General features: G+C 42.2%; 1 protein-coding gene across 1 annotated transcript in view; it reads right to left on the bottom strand.

Annotated features, from left to right (window-relative positions):
- Positions 1-24,358, bottom strand: part of ANK3 (ankyrin 3) — a 198,239-nt gene that overhangs the window by 58,187 nt on the left and 115,694 nt on the right. The window contains exons 21-26 of the mRNA XM_069019101.1: positions 24,315-24,358; positions 21,226-21,298; positions 20,972-21,034; positions 13,237-13,360; positions 10,207-10,309; positions 4,746-4,852 (exon numbers count right to left, since the gene is read on the bottom strand). The exon at positions 24,315-24,358 is cut by the window's right edge and continues 52 nt beyond it. Coding sequence (XP_068875202.1) covers positions 4,746-4,852; positions 10,207-10,309; positions 13,237-13,360; positions 20,972-21,034; positions 21,226-21,298; positions 24,315-24,358 — 514 coding nt within the window. The remainder of the gene's footprint in view (positions 1-4,745; positions 4,853-10,206; positions 10,310-13,236; positions 13,361-20,971; positions 21,035-21,225; positions 21,299-24,314) is intronic.

Genomic DNA, 24,358 nt, shown 5'->3' with positions numbered 1-24,358 from the left:
CTTACACTCAAATAAGACACTCTCTTATGTACCCAAACTATTTAAATGATGAAAAGTATGTAAAAATGAATTGTCAAAAATCTCTAGGCACATAAATCAACTGTTTTAAATTAATAATTAAGACAAATACTCAGTAGAAGTTAAAACTAAAAACCTACAAAAATCAGTCCCTGAGTTACCAGGGATGTTTAGGCTGTAGATTTGAAGGTCAGTCCAGCCTTGGCAACCCAGAGCTTAGCATTGCTACTGCACACTGCTCACAGCAAGGGTAAATAACCCCTGACATGAGCCTGTGCCCCAGAGCAGGAGCCAGCCCCTTCCAGCTTTGGTGTCTGCACCACACTGCAGCCTCCAGCACGGACAAAACCTGCAGCAGATCAGCCTTTGTGCACACTGCTCCCAGAGAAAGGCAGTGTCAGCAGCACATTAATGAATTATTTCCTTGTTTAACTTTCTGATTAGTAACTTACCGTTTAAAACAGGAACAACTCCAAACAGCATTTCATGCACTTTCTATCTAAAAACATTAGTAGCTGATGCTTACCTAAATTAATGTTGCACTAATAATGGAAACTACAGTATGACCTCTAAAACACAATGCTAAAAGCTAATGAGCATTTCTACTTGAATACATGGAAGGGATGAGGATGTGGTTGGATGCACTACAAACATCTACACACACTCTGTGGGAAAAAAAGTTCAAAAAAAGAAAATAAAATGAGGATTCACAGAAAGCACAGAGTTATCACCTTGAATCATACTGGGGGAGTGGAGAGGAATAGCTGCAAAATAATTTAGAAAGCAAATGGGAAAATTAATGTAAGATAATTAGAGGCAAGCAACAGAAAAATATCAATAATAAGTGCAAAGAAAAAGTAACAATCAGAAAAATAACAAAAGCAACATGTTTGAAGGCCAGCTTTAGAAATTATCTGGTTTTTGCTTCACATATTGTGACATACCATATAAAATATGCTACACAAGGAAAAAAATCTGAAAGGGAGTGTTCATTTAATTAGTCAGCACAACTCCATAATTCCTCTGGAAAATGCAGAAGCCCATGGAGAAAAGCATTTGCAGTTTACCTAGTCAGCAGAGAATTTATTGCAACACAAGTTCTTCATTGAATTCCCAAAACATGCTCCTCTGTGCCATGGAAAACCAGTCTTGCACTTTTCTAAAGCAGTTTATTTTCCAAAGCATAATGCATAAACATATGTATGGCAGGATGCTTGAAAGGAGTACCAGTCCATGCCACTCATTGCACTGCTGTCAAAAATGAGTTGTGGTACAGCAGGTGGGCGTAAACTAGAGTAAATACAATTTAAAATATAGTCAACAACAAGAAAGCTGATTTATTCCACCTTGCAAGACTGCATCCAGTATTTTTGAGTTTCTCAGTACTGGAAGGCAGTGTGGCACACTCATTTCTGTCTTTCAGCTAAGGAAACGAAGGAGTTAAAAAAGGCAACACAAAGAGAGCACACCCACATTTTACTCTGGGAAAGCTGCAGGAGTAAGCTCACATCTGACAGCTGAAGGTCATTTTGGTGAGGGTTTCTACCCTTCCAGAGGCCTCAAGATTCATGATGCATTTCAGTGTACTGCTTACAATGGACCCTGTTCAAAATATATGCTGGCAAAACAGCTTATCTGAACTCAAGAAGAGAAACATAAAACATTATCTTGGCTTAAAAAAAGGAAAAACCAGAAGAGTTGAAATCACTGCCAACAATTTATTCTTTCTTCTCCTTTCACTGATACATTGCTGGATCTCCACATCCTGCTCCCAGAACTGCCCTTCTGCCTGGGTTAAGAAATGAGAACAAGTATTGATGCTCTCTTCTGACAGTGGGCAAATGGGGAAAAGAGTGACCTGAGGCAGCAGTGGAGCTCCTGGCACGGCACATTGGGGAGCCCTGTGAGGGTGGAAATGGCAAAGAGCAGCGGAGTCAGAGCCTGGCCACAGGGCCACCACACCATGAGGACTGACAGCCCCTGCCCCCAGCCACAGAGAGAACTGGGGACAAAGACAGGGATGAAACACCCCAAACAAGCAGAAAAGGATTTGCTTTTCAGGAAAAGACTGGCAGAAGAGATGTGAAAGGTCATGATCCTCTATATCAGAGGTACTGGAAGATTAGAGCAGAACATCTGTTGATTGCCTCTAGGTGAATATAACTGAGAAAAATCAAACAGGATCATATTATAATATATGGGGCCACAACTGAAAAGTAAATAACAAGTAAGGTTTGGGGGTTTTTTCCTAACACATGAACTGAGTTCCTCAGAGCATCATTTCTGATGCACTTTCTATGTCAAACAAGAAATGTAATGGGTCAGAAAAGCCCTACATGTTTGGAGAGTATTTTGATTTACGCCCATTTGGAGAGCTACGCCTGTTTGGAGCATTATCTGTCCTCTCCCTGCCACGCAGCCCCGCAGTTTGCTCCCCTCTGGGCAAATCTTAGACCACCTCTGCATTAGAGAGGGCTCATGTACCAAGGGAGCAGATCTTGTGTGAAAGCTCCCATGTCCACAGAATATATGTTTAGAGGGCTGGAACCACTGGTGAGCATGCTGAAGACCTAAGGGCAGGCAAGTGTTGTCCCAGAGGACTGGCAGGATGAAAACATCAGGCTTATCTTCTATCAGGATGAAAAGAAACCAGAAAATTTCAGACCAATCAGTCTAACCCAGACTACCAGGAAATATTCAGGAATAAATTATTTAATCATCATTCTACAAGCGCCTAAAGGATCAAGGTAATTAATCAAGATATTACACCTTGCCTACCACCAGTCCTCAAAATAAAAACAAACCAAAAATATAAGTGGCAAGAGCAATTAATGTCAAATGAATTTTAATTCCTTCTTTGATGTGTGGAAGTACTGCCTTGGTACCTCAGCAAGCAATGGAGGTATAGTACAGATAAGGTAAGTGCAGGATCACCTGAGAAGCTACCTCAAAAGAGATACCATCAGAGCTTTCCTGAAAGGGAAGCTTAAAAGGGAAAGGGAACTTGTCCTGGCACAGGTACTAGGCTAATGTCTTCATGATTTCAATACAGAAAAAAAGGTCTGAAAAGTCTTTGGAAAACAGGATCAGAATTAAAAGCTCTCTTGCTAAAAAACGGAAAAAGGGGCTGGAACCAACAAACTGAAATACTGTAGAGACAAATGCAAACTGAGGGGAGACACCAAACACTTAAGCACAACTCCAGTAAAAAATAACCAAACTTCAGGATTTCAGAAGAGAGCCAAGAAATTGTAGCAGATCACAAACATCCACCAACAGAAACTGAAACTACCAAGAGGATAACTCTCATTACGGGACTGTGTCAGACCAAAGAGGTGGCGATCCTGGCTTACAAACAGCTCTCATTGAAGAGGGGAGAGCTGGGCCAGAGCAGCAGGAATGTGCTGAAATGCAGAAAGCACCACTAGGAGGGTCTGGGGCATTTTAGTCTAAAAGACAGGATTACATGCCTTCTGACATAGAAAACAGCTGTTAAGAGACCAGGAAGACACTGTTCTCCATGACCACTATGGATAGGACATGAAACAGGCTTAGTCTGCAGTAACGAAATGTCAAGCTGACTATCAGGGGAAGAAATACTGTAACAAAAGACAGTTGACTCCTGAAGCTGGGAGCCTATGGAATCTCTTCTTTTTAGTGATTATTAGGACATTAAATGTATTTCAGGAATTCCTTGACAACATTTTATCCTACAGTAAAGCAAGGGGATGGGCTACCAGCTCTCTGAGGTCCTGTGCCAATGCACCACTCCATGACAACCAATAGTCTTTACATACTGCAATTTTTGAGATTTTAATGCCAGCACTGACACGTGCAGTGTTTTATCAGCTTGGGACCTAGAAATCCACTGTCATATAGATCTGTTCAGCAGGTGCTTATGTGTATTGTGGGACTGTAGCTTTAGATTTGTGGGGCTTGCTGTATTGGAAATGAAATATTTTGTTTGGTATATGTCACACTCATTTTTATGATAAGAAGGCAATTAGTCACAAAATGGGGAAGTAAATTAAAACGGATATGAGATTTTACGGCCTGATCTTGAAAACTAAGCAACAAATATTTACACTAGACAATCTAATAATATGCAAAGATTACTTACGCATTCATTTGCAAATTTTTACAATATGCATTCAGACATCACTACTACTGCATTTAAATCAAGTCTGTGTGGCACTGTCAAGAAGCACCTAAATTACAGAGATGACTCATAAGTAAACAAATAGCACCACTAAAATCAAACTACAGATATTGGAGACTAGGCAGGAGCTTGAAGGTATAAATAAAATTAGAAATCAAATTAAAGCCCCCCATTTTTTCCTCTATGAAAGAACAGAAAGTATAACATTCTATCTCTGATTGCATATTCCAAATAATTTAATACAATGCAAACAAAATCATCTCATGACACTTAAAGCAAAGCATAAGCAACAGAAAAAGCAAAACAGGGCTCTTAAAGAGAAGCCTGTCAGATTACAGTGTTTTGGCATTCAGAAAATTAAGAGCAGAAGCAAGTTTTTGGTTTGATATGCAAGAATTTAAACTAACTCCTGTTATTAAGCACCCTCCTTGAAGTCAGTGTGAATTTTGTCACTGGCTTCAAGTGGAGCAGGAACAGACATGTTATCAGCCACTACAGCAGGCTGTATTCTGCAGCTAACAATACAGTTCCACATCTAAAGATAAAGGAAAACTGTTAAGTGACCTACCCAGAATGGATGGGACTCGAAACAAGGTTAACATTGTCCAAGGTGTCTGCAGCCCAGCTGTAGTGCCTGAGAGAATCAGAATCAAACTCCCTTTGAAACGTCAGGTGCTTCAAAACAAAACAGATAAATTGAAATTTAAAATTAACATTAGAAACACTTGTCTTAAATATAAGCTTGTTAATATAATTATATTAAATTTAGACCTGGTTCTTTCCATTTAACAGTGCTGATATCTCCAGAGTTAAATTGCTGAAAATCCTGTAACAGAAGCATGAAATACACACACAAACTCTTGTTTCTTCAAACATTCCTTTTGTCCACTTCTGGCACTTCCTTCAGTTTCAAGTATGTCTGTCCCCAGTCTTTACTTACTTTTATGTGCCAGGTTAAAAAGACTGGAAAAGAAAATTACCATTTGTAGTGCAGTCATACACCATATAGCCAGGCAGTGTAACACCCCCCCTCAGACGATGCCATTGGACAGATCCTTATTCAAGCAGAACCTGTGAAAAACTTCCCTGGGAGTTTCATGGAGGCTGTGAAGGCAGGAGGGGGTTGGTTTGTCTTTATACACAACCAACATGGGCACTGTTTTGTGGAGTGCCACTGTTCCTACTCATCTGGACAGAAATAGCTTTAACCCTGTGAGGCTATAATTAACTCCCCTCGGACAGGCACTGAGGTGTGATTTGCTTCTCCTGCTGCCCACGCACATGGACATTCATGCATCCTGTGCCCCACAACATCCCTGACGCTGTAAATCCTCTTACTGGGCAGCAAAGCCATTCCTGCAAAACGCTCTTTTTCTTTTGTTTCTCCTGTCTTAGGTAATTAAACCAACTAAACTTCAAATATTGTTTTCCCCTATTTCCAGGGTGGATGTGAAACCTTCTCCACAATTTAAGAAGCCCCATCGTAAGTTACATCAACAAAACTAAGTCAAGAAGCAACACACACACACAATCTTCACCCAAGATGGTGTTAAAGATGTCAGTGTTTCCTGTAAGTAGGTTGGTTGCTGCTTAAGAGGCAAATGCAGCTAGAGAGAGCAGCCTGTTTGGACTAAAATCTCATGGGCTGTTTTCAAATCAAATTCAGTGGGTTCAAGTTAGAGCAGAGCCAAGCACACGCTTCTACATGGGGAAATCTTATTACTTCCACTGGGGTTTTCTTCCACGCTGACACATGTCAGTAGTGCAGATTAATTCTTTTGAATAGAAATATCAGCATTAGAAGTAGATCTGGCAAATTCAGTCATAAACACACAAAAATACTTCTCTTGAGTAGCCTCCACAAGATAAGCAGTCAGATAGTTGCTGTGTTGCTGGCCAGAATGTGCAACACTCCCATCACTCTGGGGTTTCCAAAAAACTGCACTCTTTAGGCATTTCTTTTATTAGAGATGAGGATCCCAGGTTGCCTTCCAAAAACTATTGACACTGTAATTTACTGCCCATCGACAGAAATCCCTGCAGAGTGCAGCTTTGCTCTGCCACCCGTCCAACCTCCTGGCTCGATGCCTCCTCCTTTCCCTACCTCAACACTTCTATTTAAGGACCTTTTGTTAAACTCTGTGCTGTAACAGATGTGCTTGAGGCCTGATGGTTCAAGCACAGACAACAACAATGAAGGCCAAACTTGAATGGTTAAACAGCAAAATACACCATCAGACATAAAAGAGACAATGAATGCTGTCAAAAGAATGACAATTAAGCCACCGAAGTGGACTTAATTAGCACCATTTGAAAAATGTATTGTAACTGAGTTTAATGAAGACAGTTTTGTTACTCTTTCCAGTAACATACTAGGGATTCTCCAGCATTTCCTGGAGAGCCTGTGGTTTAGGCAGGAAAGCCATCACTGTGGATTTCTGCTATTCCAAGTGATTTATAAGAGCTCATACTGAGCACGTTATTACTTTTGATACCAAACAGTGTGAGATTCAGACAGGTTGTTTCAGGCACTGTAAAAATTTAGATAAGCAAAAATAAATCTATTATTTTGCTCAGTGGTAAACTTTATCATCAAAAATAGGCCTAAGTAAAGGAACATAAGAGACAGGCCAAAAGGAACAACACAGTTTGGTGTTTGTCCTTGAAAGGCAGGCTAAGCTGTAACAGCGTCACTGCACCAGGCATGCACCAGGACACACATCAACAAAGAAATGTGGGGTCAGGTTTCCTGTAACAGAGGAAAAATGCTTATGCTCCCTTAGCACTGGGATACAGAAAACTAAACATAGGACCATATAAATTCCAAGGAGATACCACCACTCCAAAATAACCTGTGCTAGACAGAGGTGCCACTGCACTGACGGATGTGCTGTAGGTTTTCCTACACGTGTAGGTGAGGCTCCTCAGTCCAGTTCCTTGTCCTCAGACATGGTCTGTACACCAGGTGACTGTTTTGTTTCAGAGCATTCCTCTCTGACCAAGTGCACTCAACCAGATCTTTTGGACATATTTAGAGCTAGCAAAAGCCCAAAGCCCGCAGCCAATGATTTTGGCGCAGAAGCAGAGTAGGAAAAGCTGATAGCTGGACACACTCCTCTTACACACAGCACACATCTGTGGATCTCATTTTTCCAGGCTGTTGAGGTGCTGGATTTTCCATGCAGGCAAAAAAAAAAAAAAATGTTCCTGTGTAAGTTGCAATATAAGCAGTCCAGAAGATAGTACACTGTCAGTAACATCAAATCACAGGATCCATTCTGTGTTTGGTCAGGTCCCAGTGTTCCCTCCCTGGACTGAGGGAGATTAAAAATGCATTGCTAAAGGGTGTGGCAGGCTGAGATGCAAATGAGTGTATAAAAATACTGAGGGCTCTGCTGGCAAGGATCCTGCTAGTTGCGTAACTGAATATCCAGGCTGTGTAATATCAGAGTTCAGCAAACAGAAGAATTTATGCTTCCTCCCAGATGAATTTATCCAGACTGAAGTGATTCAGCAAGCTGGTATTTAATGGACAGCCCAAGTCATCCTCCCTTTGGATGATTAAATTCAGAGGTTGATGCAAATTATTCCATGGAGAAGTCATTTGGACTTAGTCCGAGTTGCTGCATCCAAGGTAACACACCAGGACACAGAAATTTTAACTTTGCTCCAGCCAGGTTATGAGGTACAGTGTGGCCTGGATTCAGAATTCCCTGTGAACAGGGTCAGCAATAAACCACCAAAGGCAAACAATGGAGAATATTAGGACTTCTAAGGAACTATTAGAAACTCTCCTCTAACACTCCATGTGTTATGCTGGCAGTGAGGTTCAGTAAAGAATGGTTTCCAATCATCCTCATTTGACTATTTCTAGACTCCCAAGTTTACCAGGGATCCTGGGGAGAGGTGGCCACGGGATCTTCTATCTTAACCTGACCAAGAGGTTGGCAAATGCTCCTTACTCTTCTATATACCAATGTCTGTGATAAAATTAATTTCCAATAACTGACTTTGCTGTTGCCATGAACTCCAGACAGGTCTGTGCTGTACAAAAGGAGAGGAAATGGCAGATACAGACAGGCAATGGAACGCTCTGTTTCAAAGTAGTGGGATTCCCAAAATAGCCTTAACTCCTCTCAGTTCCCAGATGGACTTTTAGAATATTGGTTTCAACCCACAGTGATCTTTGTTCCTGTGAATTCCATCGGTGGAACACAAGTTACTGCTTTTTTCCCCTGCTTTCTACTGCCACAGCAGATTATCTAGGAGCCCATTAACATACAGAGGAACGAGAAAGAGGGGCAGGGATATTCTCCATCTCCCAAATGCAGTTCTCCTGCTTCAGCCAAAAGCTAGGGCTGGGCAGAAAACCACAGCAATTCCAAGGATGGATATATTTTTCTCAGGACATGGAGGTTTGCAGAAGCCATGGCAGAGAGTTTTAGCTGGTCTCCACTTCTCATGAAGATAGTTTGTTACTTTCACATTTGTTTTGCACAGAATCACAGCTTTACTAACCTCTCAAGACAGGACTGACATTTTTTCCCACTACCACATTCTTTGAGATTTGTTAAGCATAGAGCTAGTTTTAAGTCTTGTTATGTGACAAGCTGCACCCTAGCTGCTAAATCCATGCCATCCACTTTAATGGGAATCACAAAAGTAGCCAGAATCATACAACAATGCAATATATTCTCACATTAAGGAGTCCTCCTCTCCTCTGAAGTTTCCATCATATCAAAAACTCTTAAAGAAGTGTTAGTATTAGGAGGCATCAAAGCAGCTTTAGGTTCTCAGCCCTGACACAGAATTTCTTGTGCCCAGTGCCAGTAGCTGCAGATTTTGTTTTATGACTTCAAACCAAACAAAACCACAAAATCACTGCTATTCAAGCTTTGGAAACTCCCCCTTAGATGGCTGCTGCAAATTATGGTTATTGGAAGTTTACAGCATTTAGCTTAAAAGTAACAATCTAATAATAAACATTCTGTTGCTAAAGGCAGAATCCAATTTCTGCCATTCTCATAACGCTACCAGAACTGTGTGTAAAAGCTGTAGTAAAAAAAAGCTTATACCACACCAGAATTTACAGACTAATACAATCAAGGTTTAAAATGTACAAGTCCTGCTCTGTGGACCCTTTTCCCCATGAAAATATCCTCTGAGATCAATAACCCCCAGTGCAGGAAAGGTCTGTGAAAGCAGCAGCAGAAAACCTCTGTTTCATTCCAATCCACCTTATGCTCTTCCAGGATATAAACAACAGTTCCACTCCACAGTCCTTTCCAAGTAAGGATTTTTATGTGAATTTTTATTCAGCTTCCTAGCAGATCTTTGACTTCTGTGTATCAAGAAACTCTTGAGTAATTCAGTTAGATTTGGAAATCTGAAGCAAGTCTACCAAGGAAAATGTGAGGAACTCACAAACAAAGCATACAGTACTCCATTATCCCCAGCTTTTGGAAAGACTTTCCCACGCTATAATCAGGTCAAAAGATGCTGCTTTTGTTGTACTAGTCATTGCACAAGTGTTTGGAAGATACATAAACTGAAGAGTCTATAATAGCTTAATCTTTACAAGGCCAAATTCTTCCCAAGAGTGGAAAAACAAGGACAGCAGTTGGAGTCCCCTCCATGTGGACAGAACAGGCCAAAGTAATTCCCAGTCCATGCAGTCCAAAGGTTGCTAAGGTAAAACTCGTTGCTCCCAGCTTATCAAAGCACTCTAAAGATACATGAGGCCTGCAGGAGCACCCATTGACCTCGGCCAATAACCAACCCCACACTCAGAAATGTCATTGGTCCTTTAAAGACTACTTTGGTTTGGGACCCCACCACCTGTCCCTTGTAGGATCAAACCCACAAAGTGGTAACCCCACCATCTCTTGCTCACAGCTCCGTTCTTGCCCCTTTTCACCAGCTAAGAGAGCAGCCATAGTCTCTGGCAGCACAGCTGAGGGAGGGCTCCACACTGCAACCCCCTGCAAAAACAAAGCACAGCTAGCTGGTGGCAGAGCCACAGCACATACCTGATCCTTTGCTGGGACCAGCAGCTCTTCAATCATCATGCTGTCTCGGGCATAGGAACTCCTGTTCAGCGTGTAGGACCTATCCGAACTGAAGGAGCGGAGGCTGTTGTATTTACCATTTATCATAGAAAGTGCGGGTGACAATGAGATGAACAGAAAATAAAAATAATAAAATTAATACATGCAACTTCCAGGGATAGCATAAGATGGCAAAATATACATAATCTGTGAAATAAATACAAGGAGGAAAATGGAATAAAAAGTATTTGGCTACAGTTAAATCTTCCCTTCCCTACAATATGCATAAGCAAAATCTCACCAGATGCTTACTGCTTTGGCAGCAATGTTGTGGTTTTAGAATAAATCCAGAAAAGTGTATTCAAGTATTTAGATGAACTTTGATAAACATCTCCATGCCCTAATCCTGAAGGCGACCCACGAGGGCAGGTCCCAGAGGAGCTGTGGGTAGGTCACAGTGCCTGCCCACACAGCTCAGGTTGCTGAAGCAGGTTTAACTAAGAGCAAGTTTTATGTCATGTCATTCTCTTTGTGGCTGAACCACTTCTGACATTGTTATAAACACCACAGTTCTCCCTATAGTTAGAAAGGAAAGGATAGTAAGTTTGAAATGAAAGGAGAAATAAATTTTTATTGACAACTAAGTACAGATGCTGATGTTCTGGGAATTATTTTGTGCACGTTAAACTATTTAGAAATAACTATAATCACTCTTAACATGTTGCAATTAAACCAACGTAGGAGTGTTTTACATTTAACCCTGGAAGGTACATTATGGTATGTGCTAAAAACATGCTGCAGGCCTAGACATGCTTGCTACGTGACAAAAATAAAGTAGTAAAAAAGGTGAATTAATACAAAGCAACATCCACCAACATATTACACTTTTGAACTAGCAACACTTTTCACACTCAAAACTCTACAATGTGTTTCATGCATTTAGTAGTTGCTAATTGAATTTCTCTAATCCCTTAGCACACGTTCCTTCTTGTGCTGGAAGCAGAACTGGGATTTTAATTACACACTGTAGGCATATGTTAAGCAGACTTTTACATGATAAAGGGCATAAAGAATTTAAGTTATATTTGTTATAACAGAGGGATATTCTCTAGGGCTGAACCCACCCCCTGCTCCCCAAAATAAAAGCATGTCACTTTCCAATGCTGAATAAAATGAAGATGAGCAATGGCAGCAGCAGAAAGATGACAGAGATGTAACACGATGCCATGCCTTCTTACCTGACTTTTGGACTAAAGCAATTTACAGTGGAAAAGAAACAGGAGAAATAGAAAGCAAAGAATCAGACAGGAAAAGCAAGATGTTATGGCTGGATGGCTTATACATTTAATGTGTCCATTTCTTAATGTTACACTCAGAATCAGCAGTAAGATACATCCACAGAATACTTTTTTTGCTAAATAAAATACTTCACAGAAAAAAACACTGTATTTGTCTCCTCTGAGCATAACATGGGCAATGCAAAAAATGAGCTACGCAGCAACAAATAGTAATGGCACTGCTAAAACCAGAAGCATGGGAATATTAGACTTCTCTCAAAGAAAAGATAACATGGGGTTGAACCCTCAGATCTCCCTAACAGATTGTGATTGAGGAATTCTGCTCTCCCACCTGCACAGGGAGCACTCTGAGCAAGAAGGGAGCTGCAAGGCATGAAAGGTGTCAGGTAAATCAGTGCTGGGCTCTGCACACAGAGCACACTCCTTCTGCCCCATCTCTGCCCTGCTCCAGCACTGACCAGAGCAACAGCACTGTGTGATCACCCTGCTCACACCAGATTTGAAAGCAGCATGTCAGCTCTGTTAATTCAGTTTACAATGACATGAGATTCTCCCTTCAGATCTAATTTGCTGACTTTCTGGCTAATGGACTATTTAAAAGCATTTTGGTATTTCTCATGAATGTATTATTTCATAAATACTTATTAACTTCCCTAAAAATTGTAAATCAAGCACAACAGGGCTGGGGACTACTAAAGAGCAAATTTCCACTGCATGCTTGCATTTCTACTGCAGCCATAACAAACAAGACTGAAGGGTAGACATCTAGGGTTTACCTTATGGGAGTTGCCATTTGCTGTTAGACAATGAACTCACTTTTTAAAACAGATCTTTTAACTACAGCATAGGAAAAAGCCCTCAGGGCTCCAGCTTATGAGGTTTAATTATTAGCTTCGTACAATTCAACTGTCAGTAACTACACTGCAAATCCACAACTATGGAAGTAATCTCTGCTCACACAGCTTTAACTGTTTTGAGCAACACACACTGCAAGCTTTAGCAACATTCAAAAACGAAATCTAAAATGTTGATCTAGAAATACCTGCGTTGAAATTAACATTAGTCAGACAACACATTCATTTTACAATGTTTTATCAGGTTCACAGAAACTTTGGACTGTTTTTTGTAGCATGTAATCTGTTCCCTGTCAAATTAAATCCTGCAACAAATTTAGGGGCAACCTGACTTTTTTTTCTTCTTTCTTTCTTGAGGCGGGGAGGAGCATTTTTTTTAATGTTGTCTTTCTCAGTTGGATTACTCACTAACACCTTTAAAGAAATAAAAGCACCAAATAGCAAAATGATTGTAATTCAGTTTTTCTGGCATTTACATTCTTCAGCAAAACATACCCATTAAGGAACCCTCTACTGTGAGTATCAGTCTGACCAGCAGTAGTCAAAAGAAACCTGGCTTTGCTGGCTGCCTAGATCAGTTTCTAGACCAGCTGCAGACTGCTAGCAAAGAGGCACCTTGGAGATGTTCAGAGCATGAACAGAGACCAGAAAAAGTGAATAGTTAAGTTTTCTGTATCATTGCCATAAGAAGCCAACATGAATAAGAATATGAAATAAAACTGCAATGAACATATGTTTCAAAGGAAGTACACCCCCCCTACTTCAGAACAGACTCCAGTGCTGTGTGGAAGAGTGCGCTTGGTTTGTAAAACCTTGTACCCCTGGTGACACACGAACACGAGAAACAGCAAATACAATACCTGGCCGAGCGGGCTCCCAGGCTGAAGCCCATGTATCCTTCAGCAGGCAGAGAATCATCTCCCAGCTCTTTCAGGTCCTGGGGTCCGAGGTATTTGTCTGTATCGCCTGTCATTGCATCCTCACCTGCCAGGACAAAAGCCAGGCTGGAATCAGAGCTACACGTATGGCAGATGTTTGTGTACTTAGTAACTCATAACGCCCTGCCCTGCTCGCCAAAAAGGAATCAATCCAGTCACCCCCACTTTCCCTAAGGCTCTTTCTACGTCCTATGTTAATTATCCACCCTCTGAATGTGCCTGAGAAAATAACTTTATTGGGGGGCAAATGAAAGAAGCAAAACTCCACCTTGACGTAAACCCAATAAAGTTATACAAGGGATGACTTTTGCCCAATCCTTTCAGCAAGCTAAAGAGTTCTTCTGTACTTTGCATCGTTGCACTCACTTTTGCTTTCCCTATGGAAAAAAGCCCGAGCTGACAAAGTTGAATCATTCCGTGCGAGGAAAAAAAAACAACCAACCAAAACAACAAACCAACCAACAAAACCAACCCAACCCCTGGCTGTGAGAGACAGCCTGTTTGCCCACCAGTCCTGAGAAGTGCAGCGAGCTTGAATGGAGGCTGAGGGAAGGAAGAGGCCCGCCTTCCACCTTGGGTATTTCTCACTACCTTTTGGAAGTCTGAATGTAAGACGGGATGTTTTTTGGTTTTTTGTTTTTTGTTTTTTTTTTTTTTCTTAATGAACTGCTCCGCACTCCAGGTTGATTTCCGAAGGTCCGTGCTTCCCGAAGCCTGTTCTCCCTCCCCGCGGCAGCCGGGACCGAGGGCGGTGCAGCCCCATCCCCGCGGCGCGGACGAAGCCGGGCCCGCCGAGCCCCCGGAGCGGGGCGGGACCCCGGGCACCGCCGGGACACGTGGACCGGCCATCCGCACACAAGGACAGCCGTAGCTATTCATCAAAAAAACCCCAAGAGGAAGGAAAGTGAGGTGCTGGGAGAGGCGGGCAGGCGCCACAAAGGGTTAACGGAGCAGCTGCCCGGCGGGGAGCATTTGCATGCCATTACATCATGCAAACCTACATTCCTGCATTGACAGAGCAAGTCCAAAATATGCCTTTTGCGGCTTTTGGATTCCCCCCCCCCCCCCCGTTCCCGCACCCGCGCAGAGCAGAGAGCGCTCCCTGTAAACTCATGGCTTGCCGACATTCACTCTCCTCCTTTGTTGTGAACGCGTTTTAGGCGTGTTAAGTTTAAACTGCACAACAGAGAAGTTTAACAACAGCGCGTTCCCGAAGGTAAGTGACTCCCAAGCCCAGCCTCACGCTTCCCGCTTTCATTCAAGGAGTTTAGACTAGTTTCCATTCACTAAACTCAGGAAACCACAGGCGAACTCTGGTTTTAAACCAACAATCAAGTCTAAAAATACCCGTTCAGCTACTGCTTTGCGAACGGCAAACAAACAGACCAACTTTCTCCTCCAGCCCAGCAACAACCAGTACTTTAAGCAGCAGTTAAAAACCTAAAATGTCCACAATACACCAGAAAGCATTCAAAAACCCGAAACAGAAACATCATACATCAAGTGAAACTTTAAAAAGTCTTACTGTTTTGGAAAGCCATTTTCACCAGCCTGGTCTATAAGAATTTTTTTCCCTGGTGTTTCCAAGAATTCCTATTAGTCCTATTAGTCCTTAAGCAGTGATTTAGACTTAATCTCCAAACCAGCACAAGCAAACTAATCCCTGTGGGTCATATTCGCTTTCCACACAACAACTGAGATCTTCTAAACATCTTGATCTCTTCGTATGTACTTTAGGACATGTGCATCTTTGTCCTCTCAAGTCAGATTAAAGTTCTTGGCAAATATGAAACAAAACGAAAAATAGTAAGTTTAAAAAAAAAAAAATCCCCTTTTAATCACTCTGCAGACATCCCTTTAAAGCTTCTGCTGATTGGATCACAGCCTCCCTTGGCAAGCCTCTTGAATGGCGACATAAATGCAGGCACTCCAGTTATTTGTATGTAAATAGGGGTGCTGCGAGGGTGTAGTTTTTCTGTAACTCGATGCCGGGGCTGCGCAGGGAGCGCGGGGCTGCGGGAAGGCGCTGCCTCCGCCCGCCCTCCCCGCCCGGGGCCGGCGCCTCCCCCGCGCCCACCCCCGGCCGCTCCGCTGCCCCGGGGCTTGGGGGAGCCCACCCTCAGCACACCCTCCCTCCCCGCCCTCCTGTGGGGGGCTGGTGTCCCGGGACAAAACCGGACCGAAGCCTAGGAGGCGAGGAAGCGGCCCGGGGAGGGCGAGAGATCCGGGCAACTTTCAGCAACGACGAACTGGGACACTAAATTTGGAAAGTTCTGCCCTTACAATACCTGAAGACAAGCGCTACGCCACTGTAAGGAGCAGAGGAGGCATTTTCTTTAAGAGCATCGTTTGTCAAAGGCAAGGAGAATGATAAAAAATAATTTCCGTCGAGCTGTAACACACATTAGATGTTATCCTGCTCTGCAGCTAATCCAGCCAGGGCAGGATTACTCTGATGAAATGCTCTCATCAAAGGAAAAGCTGCATCTAGGAGTGGTAATTTCAAAGAATTCCAGACATTGTTTTGTGATCGTGGGAGGCTGGAGCAAAATGGGTGGTGCACGTTTCAGCAATCCCACTCTGTTTAATTAGGTGCTGCAGCCTAATCCTCTGCGCTTCAGGTAACAGTGAGCAGTGTTTGCTCACAGCACACGGAATTCCTGCAGAGAGGAAGAGTGAAGATAAGACTCATCTCTGAACACAATCAATAGAGAAATGCCCAAATATGAGGCACCGATGAAAAATCACCAAAGGATACTGCACTGCTTTGCTGCCTTTGCCATCCTTCCCTTCACAGTATGCTCCATGTCGAAGAAAGGTGATATCCCTGCTAACAGCGGGTAAACACAGCTATCACAAGTGGAGGAAACAGCTCAAAGTCCAGGGAAAAACAGCGGCAGTAGGTCAAAGCAAGGGCCCATCAGTTCTAGTGCACTCTGTCTCTGACAGCAGCCACACTTCCCAGGACACTATGGGAACATGGACCTACAGAAGTCCTCCAGGACATTTTTCTAGGCTGGCACTGATTTGAGCACATATTTTCTAACCTGAAAGAGGTTTTATAGTCACAAACAGGTTTGGTTTTTTTTTCCTATTTAAATTCTTCCAGTTACACTTTGAACTTGTATAAATTTTTTACGCTCCCCGCACCGAGGGCCCGTGCAAGGAGTCATAAAAGTCAACTACCTGGTGCAGGAGGAACAGCCCTTTTAAGCTGGATCTGCCTCTTGCTGGTTTCACTGATGCCCCCTATTTTTAAACTTCTGGAGAGGCGGAAGACATTGCTGCTCACTTTCTACCCATTATTTTATACGTTCTAGCTCATCCCTCATGCAGTTTTGTTGGTTTTATTTTCTAGGATAGAAAGTTCAACTGTTTTTACTCTTTTCTCCCCAAGAAGCTTTTCCTTACCTCTTATCACCTTTCTCATGCCAAGTTTCCCCCGTTTTTCTGGTCCCCCAGAACGTCTCCTACAGCTGAGAATTGCAGGAGCACAGGGCAGGTGTTCTTTTTAGAGGCCAGTGAGAAATACAGGCTCTTTGGCAGCAGGAGAGAAGGCATCATGTGGCTTGGGTAAAGTCCCAGACAAAATTTAATCACAGGCTGGGATCCAGATGAGCATTTGTCGTTTGGCTTTGCTAAAGATACCTGAGGATTTTGCCACTCCTTCATCCCAGCCTGTCCAGAGCAGTCTTGATGGCAGAAGAGGCAGAGCCACAGGGAAAAGGAGGATGCTTTAAGTTGTAGCCAAGGTTTTGGTCTCACAGAAGTATGGAGAAAAGCCAACACCAAACCAGTGAAACTTTTATGAACCTGTGAAATTCTATGGAGCCAAAGGAACTCTAAAAACTGAGTTTAAAAATCTAATAAATCAACCCCTCCCAAAATGACCAATACCAGATTTTCATGCATGGTGATGATGTGCTGACCTGTCTTAAAAGCACTTAAACTGCTGTATCTTAGCACCTACTCAGGGATCAGGCAGTGTGCATTCATGTTCTGTTAGGACACCTGTCTAATCTTCCAGGGATTGATTAGCATGATACTTATTCCTGTTGAGGCAGGAATCTCCATTAAATGGGTTTAAAACAGTGTCCTGGTTTACACCCAAAAGTTTGTTATCTACTGAAGGCCAAATAAAAAAAAAAATTAAAAGCTCGTGAATAACTGATTTTTGACAATGACTGTCTAAACTCTCCACACCTCATCGGGTTTATGGATTGGATTCTTTTTGCCCTTCACTGCTCACAGTCTCTCTCCTCTTTGTATCAGCTCCCATTGCTTGCTGTCCCTTCACCTCTGGGACAGCAGCAGCAGCTTCAGGGAGGGCTGTTGTGACAGAGCTCATGGCAGGGTTGTGGCAGTCGCAGCAGGGCTCCAGCTCCCTACACCAGATTAAAGCTCCTGCAGCTGCCCAGAGGGATGCTGAGAGGATGAGCATGCGCTGCAGAGGAGGGGATTCCTTCCAGGCCTCCTGCAGACAACTGGAGTTGTGCTTTACCACGGCTGAGCTCTGGCTGCCCACCAGCCCCACGGCCATGGGCACAGGGCTGGGACTCCCAGCGGCACGGGGAGCGAGTCCACAGCTGGAGATAGCGAGAGGAAAGACTACGTTCTCCCAGACTCAGGTTTCACATTTAGAAGATTTGAAGTCTCTTTAAAAATAAAAGCACAACACATGTTTGGTTGCCTCAGAATTGCTCTATATTCTTGTACAACTCTCTGCCTCAGAATGTCTCTATATTCTTGTACAACTCTCTGCTACGCATGAAGGTGAGCCTTCATTTCTTTTCCCCACAAAATCCCGTTCATGGCTTTAAAAAAAAACACCATTTCTTTTTTTGTGGTGTAGCAGTTTCCCAGCACTCAACCTCATATGGGCAGATTTGCCAGAGTAGTCTAGGAAAAAGAATTAAAAATCTCTCCTCTCAACCAGTTTGACTCCAAACCAAACTGTCCTCAGCAGGGAAGAGAAATTACACAATGCCCATGTAAATACTTATTTAGTGGGCACAGCAAGACACAAAACACAAGGAAATGGTTTCCTGACATTTGTCCCTGAGCTCTGAGCCTCTACTTTCCAAGTCTTCCATTTCTCTTGTGAGAGAAACCTTGAGCCACAGTTGTGGCTCATTGAGAAGCCGTTCAACAAGTCTGTCTCACTGAAGAGTTCTGGCTGATGACATGAATGCCAGCCAAGCGAGGGAAAGCTTGGATTCGTTTGCTAAATTTGTGCCTTTCTCCCACTTGGAAATCATCTCCCTGGCTCTGAGATTTGTCAGAGTGCCTTACCATCTTGAACATATTTGTTTCGACTGGTATAAGTGGATGCATTGTATATAAATACCCCACTAACACTGAGGAGTTGGGATGGGCGTCACTGAGCTGTCCTTACAGATGTGCAAGTCAGGAAAGAGAGACAGGCCAGTGGTTATGTAGCCTGTAATTCATCACAAGCCCTGCACACTGGAATGCTCAGCACAGATTAGTAACATGCCTGTTATCTGATTTGTGAGCTCCCTTTCAGTGCTGGGTTTGAAAAAGACCCTGTCATCACAGTATCACAGAATGACCTGGGTTGGAAGGGACCTTAAAGATCATCTTGTTCCAACTCTGCTGCCATGGGCAGGGACACATTCCACTAGACCAGGTTGCTCAAAGCCACATCCAGCCTGGCCTTGAACACTTTCAGGGATGAAGCATCCACAGCTTCACTGGGAAACCTGTTCCAGTGTCTCACTACCCTCAGAGTGAAGAATTTCTTCATAATATTGAATCTAAACCTACCCTCTTTCAGCTTAAATCCATTCCCCTTGTCCTGTCATTACATGCCCTTGTAAAAACACTCTCAAGCTTTCCTATAGGTCCCATTTAGGTACTGGAAGGTGCTCTAAGGACTCCCTGGAACCTTCTCCAGGATGAACAACCCCAGTTCCCTCAGCCTGTCTTCACAGGAGAGGTGCTCCAGCTCCCTGATCATCTTTGTGGCCTCTTCTGGACTTGCTCCAACAGCTCCATGTCCTTCTTACACTGGGAACCCAGAGCTGGATGCAGCACTCCAGGTGGGGTCTCGTGAGAGCTGCCATGGTGCTTTGGATGCAGACCATGACATGGTTAGCTATTTCTGGGCTGTGAGACCACATTGCCAGGTCATGCTGAGCTCCTCCTTCACCAATACACACAAGTCCTTCTCCTCAGGGCTGCTCCCAATCCATTCTCCACCCAGCCCATATTTGTGCTTGGGACTGCCCGGATCTAGATGCAGGACATTGCACCTGGCCTTGCTGAACATCATGAGTTTCACACGGCCCCACCTCTCCAGCCTGTCCTGGTCCCTCTGGGTGGCATCCCTTCCCTCCACCATGTCAGCCACACCACACAGCTGGGTGTCATCAGCAAACCTGCTGAGGGTGCACTGATCCTACTGTGCACATTGCCAAAAGAGATGTGAAATGGCACCAGTTCCAATCCCCATCCCTGAGGAACGGCACAAATCACTGGTCTCTGTTGGACATTGAGCCTTTGAACACAACTCTTGGAGTGCCCCATCCAGCCAATTCCTTATCCACAGAGTTGTCCATCCATCAAATCTCTCCAGTTTAGACACAAGGATGCAGAGCAGGACTGTTTATGTATAAATGAGTCTCTCAGCTCCCCTGGCAACAACAACTGTGGAATGCAGACTGCAATATGCAAGGAATCAATTGTATTACCTGCATTCCTAATTGATGGTTTGGTTTTTGTTAAACTGAGAGTTAGGGACTCGAAAAACCCTCTGCAGATCTGGCCTTACAAATGATCCCATACATTAGAAGACTCAATTTACATCTTTAGTTCCAGCACCCAGGCCCCCACAGGGGTGTTCCTCATCTGTACCTCACTGTGCAGTGGGACACAACAAGTTCCTGCCCTATTAACTCACTATTATGCATCAGTGTTCCTGTCAGCTGAAACAATGCAGTATTTTGAGCAGTACAATGGCCTAGGAGAGCTATTTGGAAACCACACATGTATGGTAAGAACATGATCCATTTGGAACTGCAGCGCTGGGAACACAATGACAGATGGGAAACAAACCAAAAGCCTCAATGCATGAATTAAATAAGAGCTGCACACAAAGAACTGAAATATCTTTTACACCTTGCTGCTTGACTGCTATGAAAATTAAAAGTAAATACATCAATAGGGATGAAGAGAGAGAGACTGACTAAAGAAAACCAAGAAAATCAACAGGGTCACTTGTTTTTAAAAAAACCAAGAACTTCATCCTTTCTGCCATTTACTTCCACTATCAGCCATTTCTTCCAAACTGTTTTGCTATTTTACCCTTTTGTCTCTTTTGTATTTCATTTTTCAGTTAAAACAATAAATTATTCACTTAATCAATCAGTTATTCACTTTACAGAAGCAGCAGCAAAATGATTATTCCAGGAAAGTGAAGGTAATTTGATTTAAAAATCATAAGAAATTCAGAAAAAAGTTAGAGGATTATCAGCAATAGCCCAGAGAATTTTTGAAAGCGTTCTTAGTTGTAAAGCAGAAGCTATTGTTAGTGGGATAATAAGAAAATTATCTGAAAGGATTAATTTTCAGACGGATGAAATAAAAGGAAGAGGCTTAAGTTAAATATCAGTGCAATACAAAAATGCACAAATACCTTCTTCAACATCTGACAAATATTCAGCATCACTGAGTATTTCAGGGGCATTGGCTTTACGAACTGCATGATTTAAATAAACAAAATAATTAAAAAAAGCACAGACGATCGATGTGTCAACAAAATCAATGTAAACAATAACAAATGTGTAATGACTACATCCAACTCATAATGGGTGTTAGCTTTGGGTTTTTTAAACAGACATTTGTTGCAACCACAAAGAGTGTAAAGGTTTTTTTTAAAATTTTTAATACCTTCATCATCAGACATATCAAGAACTTCATTCATGGTTTCGGGTACATTCATTTTGTGCTTTTCTGTAACAGTCTGTAATAGAAAAAAAAGTAATTTCAGAGTGCAGGCATAGTTTTTCTTACAATTCTAGTTATTTTCAAAATTAAATGCAAGGTAAGATTTTTATCTGCAGTTAGAAAAGCAAGACTTAATTTTTTAGCTTCTTATTCACTTTCTATTTTAAAGATACATTGAACTATACATTTAAAAGCCTACAGAAATAGGCAAGGCTGTATTTGGTTTTTAAACTGTTCATATTGTCATAGCAGAAAAAGCCTGAGCTGAAAGCTTAGATGATGATATCAAAAGAAGAATCAAATATACTGAAATGAACTTCATTTTAGGGGGTTTAATAAGAACTCTAAGTTAAGGAGTCATCTAAATGTTGAGCAAGGAATATGCCATCTCTAATAAAACCAAACTTTCTGAGGGAACATTTTCTCCTTTGACATCAGAAGACTTCTGCAATTTGGGAGCAGGCTGAACCTATGTGAATTTTTTTCAGAGGTGCCTCAGCATGAATTGTGTGTTTTTCCCACAAATGAGAACAATTGTAACCACATGCAGGCTAAATGACATCCCTGAAGGGATTTGTGCATGAAAGACACTCAGAAGTGGTTGGATGACTTTCATCTCAATGTTTGTATTGATTCAGACTCAAAGACCACTATAAAAAAAATGAAAGTGGAAAAAAAAGGGTTCTGAATGCCTGAAATCTGTTCCTAGAATACCTGCACCCCATGAATGACATACACACGCACGTTTTACTTTCACACTTGTTGTGCTGGGGTACAGCACAACAACCACTGGTAAAGGTTTGGGTCAGACAAGAGACTCTGCAGAGTTACCATTCAAGGAGTGCAGTGGAATTAAAACCAAAACCAATCAAAACAAAACAGAAAAACCCAAACCAAAACCCACTCCCATCTTTATGGGGGGTTTATATTGTATTTTTTTAACCACCATTACTTCTCATGCTTCTTACACAAATAAGAAATCATTAGATTCAGGAGGGCGAAAGAGCCTTTCTAGTTTCATTTACTTTGAAAGATTTCAGTTTTTCTCTGGCCGTATGAATACTCACTTGGCATTTCACTTTTCTTGGGCTACTGCCATCACTTGATATAAGCAGAAGAGCTCCTGCATGCTCAAACATTACAAAACCTATAAAAAGCCTCATGCAATTCATTTTGTGGGAATTATTTGCAAAGCTTCTTAACACATTGTTAAACCAGCAGAATCACAGGACTTTTTTTCAGGTACTACTGGATTTTTTTAAATTGGTGTTTGAGTATAAATCATAGTAAAATTAGCTATGTTCACCCCTGATTCCTTTACATTTAGCTTTGGGAGTTGTTTAGCCACAAGCCTCAAAAATGTAAGTCTCAGCAGTCAAACTGAATTTTTAAGGCCCTTAATTGTAAATCAGATTTCACGTCTAGACTTCCAAAGTCTCAAAATGACACACTGATAAGCAGCATATTCTGATTTTAAGGGAAATTATTTCTGGCCTTCTCTTGAGAGTAGGTTTTTGGGGTTGCATAGATCTTTCAGCATCTAACATTTCCTCCAGCACAATTCACAGCCTGAACCACCATCTCTCTACTCTTCATCTACAGAAGATAATTGGTCAGTCACTTTATGCAGCACAAACACACCCATCCTCTTGGTTCTAAAAGCCAAGAAAAACCTTGTGATATTGAGAGTTTTTAGCATAAAGGTGTCATTTTCCTGCAGCTACCTAGTTGTGTACTAGGCAGTCGTTCAAGTTTTGCTATCCTGTATAATATTCTCTATCAAATTTTTCAGTGTGGAAGAACGTTTTGAAATCTTTATGAGGAGAAACTTGTTCCTGAGAAAACATGGAGAAAATGTGTAAGGAAAAAAAAAAATCAGTAGCACTTCTCAGCATATTCCTTTACATTTTATTGTTCTGAAATTTGTCTTTTGTGTGGTGGATTTTCTGTAAACTACTGAAACCACAGCCAGGAAAGTCATAGGAAGAAAAGGTGCATGCAGTGACAGAACTAAAATCTGCCTGTCATCCAAAAAGCTCATCATCATATTGCAACCACCTGCTTGCACAGACAGACCACACAAAGGGGTGATGACAAAACATGGAGCACACATGGTAACTGTTTTCCACCCCTGATATGTCTAAAAACACATACATGTGCATTTTCATCTTCTCAATCAGAAGAAGAAAAATAGTTGCTGAAAGGAAAAAGCTAATTTGGAGCCAATATTCTTAATTTATGTTCTTCAGACCCAATTTGGGCTTTTTTACTATGGTAGTGCAAGGAGGTGTCTCACCTCACAAAACTGTTTTCTTCAGAGAGCAATTTGGCAAAACATTAGTGAACAAAAGATCCTTCTGAGAAATACTTTGGATTCTGTGAATTTTTCTGACAGCAGGCAATATTTGACCAGTGCTAGTCCCTTCAGTGTCTCCTGGCTAATGCTTCCTGAGGGGCACAACAGACAAGCTGGAGTTCACATCCACATCAGGGAATGGATATTTGGGGTTGCAGGCGCTGACTGTGGCTGCTTGCAGAGTACAGCCTTTCACCCTCCTATGCAAGGAGCCAGAAACCACACAATGAGGTGCTTTAAAGTAGATTCCAATATTTTTTTTATATTGGAATGGGTTCTCTTAGGGCAAATTCAAGCCATTAAGCATCAGACTGTTGGGAAATGCTCTCCAAGGACAGCAGCAGCTTCTGTTTACACAAGCTTGTAGGAACATCTTTTCAGCTGCAAACTTGTTCCCTAAACAACAAGATGTGTGGATAAACACTGTGTGGAGAGACACTGCAGTTATGACCAGTCCTTTACACTGGCCGTTTTCTGCTCAGTTGGTGTTCTTTCTGTGTACATCCTCACAGTGCCTGCTACCTTAAAAATAGACAGCTCATGCTTTACTTAATATCAACTTTACACTGCTAAAAGGAAACAGGTGACTGGAATCTCAGAACACAAAGTTTAGTTATAGTTACACTCTGGCTTTGGAAAAATTCTTCCCTTCGCTACCGAACTAAGCTGTACTTACAATTGTAGTCATGGTCTCCTCTGTCACCACCTTCAATGTGTCAA

This window comes from Aphelocoma coerulescens, chromosome 6 (assembly GCF_041296385.1).
Source record: "Aphelocoma coerulescens isolate FSJ_1873_10779 chromosome 6, UR_Acoe_1.0, whole genome shotgun sequence".
NCBI classification, from domain to species: domain Eukaryota; kingdom Metazoa; phylum Chordata; class Aves; order Passeriformes; family Corvidae; genus Aphelocoma; species Aphelocoma coerulescens.
Note: the sequence above shows the minus strand (reverse complement) of the source record. Positions and strands in the feature narration are given on the sequence as shown.